The sequence below is a fragment of the Nelumbo nucifera genome, chromosome 3, assembly GCF_055504915.1.
Source record: "Nelumbo nucifera cultivar China Antique chromosome 3, China Antique-T2T, whole genome shotgun sequence".
Taxonomy (NCBI): domain Eukaryota; kingdom Viridiplantae; phylum Streptophyta; class Magnoliopsida; order Proteales; family Nelumbonaceae; genus Nelumbo; species Nelumbo nucifera.
Genome location: NC_142651.1, coordinates 53,396,605 through 53,401,266, shown reverse-complemented (window position 1 = coordinate 53,401,266; position 4,662 = coordinate 53,396,605). Strand labels below are relative to the sequence as shown.

Sequence of the window (4,662 nt, the reverse complement as noted above, 5' to 3'; positions counted from 1 at the left end):
ACTTGGGCTTTTGATCTAGGCCTATTCAAATTTTGACAAAAGCCCAACCAAGCCCGCTCAAGTTGCACCCCTAATTGGCGTCAACATATCACTATCATACCACAAATCACTTTGAGAACCCACTTACTAGGAGAAGTTGTCTCCCTCATCTTCTAGAATCACCCCTATACATGAAAAATTAAATGAGAGTTACCATTCCACTACAGAATTACTCCCTACTTCTCAATGGATGGATTCTTTTCACTAATTACTACCTAAATTCTGATGACCCAATAGTCAAGATGGTCACTTGGCACCCCTCTAAATAGGATGCGTAAAATTAAACACGCAAAACTATAAACTCTCCCTGGTATGACCATTGAGCCTCACATGCACCCTTCTCTAGACTTCCTACTCACTTTTTCTACCCACTCTCTACTCACCATGAATTACAGCCACACATCTCTCAATTCATAAAAGAGATGTGTGGCTCCAATTCATGGCGGGTAAAGAGTGGGTAGGAAAAGTGAGTAGAAAATCCCTAGTGTCTCTGCCCCACCCCTGATTCCCTCTCTAATGTATAATATGCAATATTAAAAAAGTTAAGAAAGAAAAAGAAAAATTATTACCTAAATGAATAATTAGAGATACCTCACTTTCAAAATGACCTGAGGAGAAAGATCGATCCTAGCTAATGACTTTCTTTATACCCTAAAACTGGTTCCAACGGGGTAGCCCATCCCTCAACCCGTAACCCCCGCAACCCAGGTGTAGGCGGGATTCGATCCCAAATCTCCACGATGACCAGCAGAAGACCTTACCAACCAGCTAATTGGCACCTTGCCACACTTTCCTCCAGCTTTCCCCATGGTGGAGCACTCTCCAAATAAGACCAATTTAGTATCATCAACTTGAATAGCTAGCATTATGCCCAAGCTCTAAAAATCTCCTATTCTACTATTCTTACTGGTGCTTAGGGATGTCAGTGGATTGGGTTAGGAGGTAAACCTGCACTGACCCAACACTATCGGGCTAGGGTCGTGTCAGTCTTAATCGGGTTTTGGGCCAATTTGGGTTTAGATGAACCTGTACTGACCCAACCCATAACACTGCAACCTTGAAAATATCAGTATATATGATATCACTTGGATATAGATATGTATACATAAGGCGGGGTGGGGCAGGTTTCAGTACCCCCTCTTCATCAGGTCAGGTCAGGTTTGTGTTGGTGTCATAGTTTAAAAAAATGACTCGAAAACGGAATAGTTCTAGCCATCGGTTTCTGGGTCGATGGTTCGACCATCCAGTTCGAATGGATGATCCATTTTGACAAAAAATTAAAAATATAAACGACTAAAAACTGTTGAACGGGTCGACGGTTCGACCTCCCGAGTCAATGGGTCATTGACTTTTTCAACGGTTTTTGACTAGGGACCAAGTTTGGGGTAAAATGGAACCAGTTGCCTGAACGATTCCCGGGCCAAACGATCCGACCATCCAAGTCAACAGCAGTTCGGAAACCATGATTGGTGTTACTTTGGATAGATCAGGTTCAGATTTAAACAAGCCCATACCAAACTCGACCCATTGACAATTTGACATCCTAGTGCATATATAACAAACTTAGAAAGAAAGTGAGATTTATTTCATTTATACCATGGTCATGGGTACTTTTGCTTTTTGAGAAAAGGAGATATGACCTTATCATCTAGCATGAAAGAGCGAAAATATATACCTACGATCAAGTAGGAGCCTTTTTTTTTTTTTCCGAGCAGTGCCAACATCAATTCTTAATTAGTTATGCTTGCATGAATGAAGAAGACCACTGTTAACTCAAAATACTTTGATTGTTTCCGATGAACTTCTGAATGACAAGTTTATTACAAAATGTTCTCACAATACAAGCACTCACCAACTTAAAGAAAAAATAGAAGATAATAACACCAACATTGGTCCATTATTATCTAAAGGAGCTTGGGTGGGTACTTGATTGCATTCTTGACAAGCTTTTTAGTGACAGCATCTCCAAGATCAATGCCGCATATATCAGCAAGCCTGATAAGGTATAACAGTACATCAGATAATTCTTCCCCCAAATGTTCCTTATCTGATTCCTCCCAATTTGGTAAGCCCTTAGGCACCTCACCCCTCCATTGGAATATTTCTGAAAGCTCCCCTACTTCACCAACCTATGCATCAAATGACAAACATTATCCAACAATGCTAGAGAAAATGGATATAAGACAAATTATGATACTGATATCAAAAGTCATTATTCTCCAAATGAAATAAAATAAAAAGGAAAATAACTTCATACTGATAATCACCATATCAACTCCCCAACCATTTCTGGTTTTCTATTAATCTAGAAGATGAAACAATACCCAAACAGTCTCAGCTGCTGCATTAATGAAAGTTAACAGGGATTGCTGATGTGTCAGTTGCTTTTGTTTTGAAAAACAAAATCATATGCAACTTGTGACAACAAGGCATGTACAACAGGCTACGTTGCTGACGTATTTACTCATGGTTGGCTTATATAGCCCATTGTACATGCCTTGACTGCTCTATATCTGAGATCAGATTAGCACGCACAGAGGGTGCCCCACAAGCGCCCCCCACATGCACATTTCAGTGTGCATTGGGAACATTTCCCTACTTGTCACGGGGAGATATTCCCAATACACGGATGGGAGGTGTTGTGGGTTGCTTGTGGGGTGTCAATATGATCTCACCATATTTGGGCCAAATCATACATATTAATCGGTGAACATCCCCTATATCAGAAAAAAAAAGACAAGAGATAACATATAAAACCTGTATTTCAAAAAATTCATGCTGAGGGTTTGTGATTAAGTCATTGGTGAAGAACAAGGCTTGTGCTGTTATCGTTGCTTGTTAATCTATATTTAGAGTAGAGAAACTGAGAATACCGACAGTCCATGAATCTGATGGACTCTCTGTTTTAGCCACACTGTCCAACAATTTGAAATGGATGAGATGAGACGGCCATATGATAGAGAATAAACTGTGGCCTAGTTAGATAACAGTAATAGTAGTAGTAGTAGCAGTGGTAGCAGTTTACATATAAATAATTCAACCTTAGTTATTTCCTTAAGTTTTTTTCAAAGAAAAATAGAAGGTTTATAAGCAAACTTCAGCTTTGAGCCTTTGACATGTACCCCACTCCACATTCCAAAGCAGTGGAAGCCACCCCTTTTCACAACTCACAAGCTTGAATTTTTGGTCTGTTTTGTTAGGAGAGGGGATGCAGAAATCACATGGGAAAGGGAGCATTGGAAACAGATAGATAGTTTGATCAAGTGATGAAAACATACATAACATGTTAGTGAAAACCAATTTCTCCTTTAGCCCCAACACAAGCAATAATATAAATAGTAATATTAATATTTATGCTAACCTTGTCACCAAGAAAAAAATAATGGTGAAGATAAAACATTAAGGCATGCAAAAGATCAAGTAATTGATATCATACCTAACAAAATTATAGTTAATTTGTTTTGTCACTTCATATATTTTTCTTTTTAGACATGGACACGATGATGTTGCATGGTTTTAATACTAAGATATTTTTCACATAAGATAATCATCAAAAGGAAAATACCATTGAGAGAGAGATCTAGAGAGAAAGAGAGTAATAGGTGAACAAAAAAATAAGGGGCAATCAATTGAGAGAGCATAAAAGAACAAGAGATGAATGGATTCAAAATCCTAGAGAGAGAGAGAGAGAGTAATAGGTGAGAGGGCAATCAATTGAGAGAACATGAAAGAATAAGACATTAATGGATTCAAAATCAGAGAGAGAGAGAGAGAGAGGTATTATTCCCAGTCCTCTGAACTAGATGGAAAACAAAGAGATCACAAAATTACCAATGCAAGAAGAAGATTTCTAGGACTATGGTATTGTTCCCAGTCTCTTTCCTTGGCAAACTCTTCGAGCTTTCTTGAGAGGTCCTTTAGACCTACATTCATTTCCTTCACCTCTTCACCCTCTTCTTCTTCTTCCCCCATGCTTACTTTCTGTGGTGAGAGAAATATGAGCCAGTCTCCTCTAGCTTTAAAGGCCAAAATTTTATATATTTTGATGTACATCAAGTTAAAATTAACAAAACAATAAAAAAAAAGAGTGACGAAAGTGGGAGAAAAAGCCTGAACCATAGTTTACGCATAAGATTCCATCCCATGCATGGCCACCTTAATCCTCTATAAATTAAAAAAGGGGGACATATATAATATTCCAACTAACCTTATCTTTATAGTGATCGGATCTGCTGTCAGCAAAAAGCTTCCTAATACGTTAATCTAGAATAAGGTATCCAATCACACGTTGGGAATATCTTCTCATACATGAATATTAAATACAAGCACATAAGATGTTCTCGATATGTGACTGGATGGTGTGCTGTCAGTGTGATGTTAGTACGGTTTTTTCTGAACAGATCCATCTCCATGGTTTGTGTGATTATTGACCAAGGTTTTTATAAACAGACCAGACAAGAAACCATTTTCGGAATCAGTTATCGAGTTAAATGGTTCAATCATCCAATCCGAACAGATGACCCATTCTAACAAAAAAATGAAAAAAATAACCAAACATGACCAAAAATTATTATCCAGATTGACGGTTTGATCATCTGAATCAGCGGTTTACTGACCAAATCA

The 4,662-nt window shown here is 38.2% G+C and overlaps 1 protein-coding gene across 1 annotated transcript; it reads right to left on the bottom strand.

Annotated features, from left to right (window-relative positions):
- Positions 1–1,798: 1,798 nt before the first annotated feature.
- Positions 1,799–4,054, bottom strand: LOC104600908 (uncharacterized). The gene is made up of 2 exons (XM_010264067.2): positions 3,871–4,054; positions 1,799–2,168 (listed from the first exon to the last, which is right to left on the bottom strand). The coding sequence occupies exons 1-2, from the start codon at positions 4,009–4,011 to the stop codon at positions 1,944–1,946; spliced, it is 366 nt and encodes a 121-aa protein (XP_010262369.1). The 5' UTR covers positions 4,012–4,054; the 3' UTR covers positions 1,799–1,943.
- Between the last annotated feature and the right edge of the window lie 608 nt (positions 4,055–4,662).

What these genes read in the sequence shown, in the direction of transcription:
- LOC104600908 (XM_010264067.2), bottom strand. Translation starts at nt 4,011, where the DNA reads ATGGGGGAAGAAGAAGAAGAGGGTGAAGAGGTGAAGGAAATGAATGTA. An exon ending in GAAATCTTCTTCTTGCATTG is followed by an intron (nt 2,169 to 3,870) that starts GTAATTTTGTGA and finishes TTTGATGCATAG; the next exon opens with GTTGGTGAAGTAGGGGAGCT.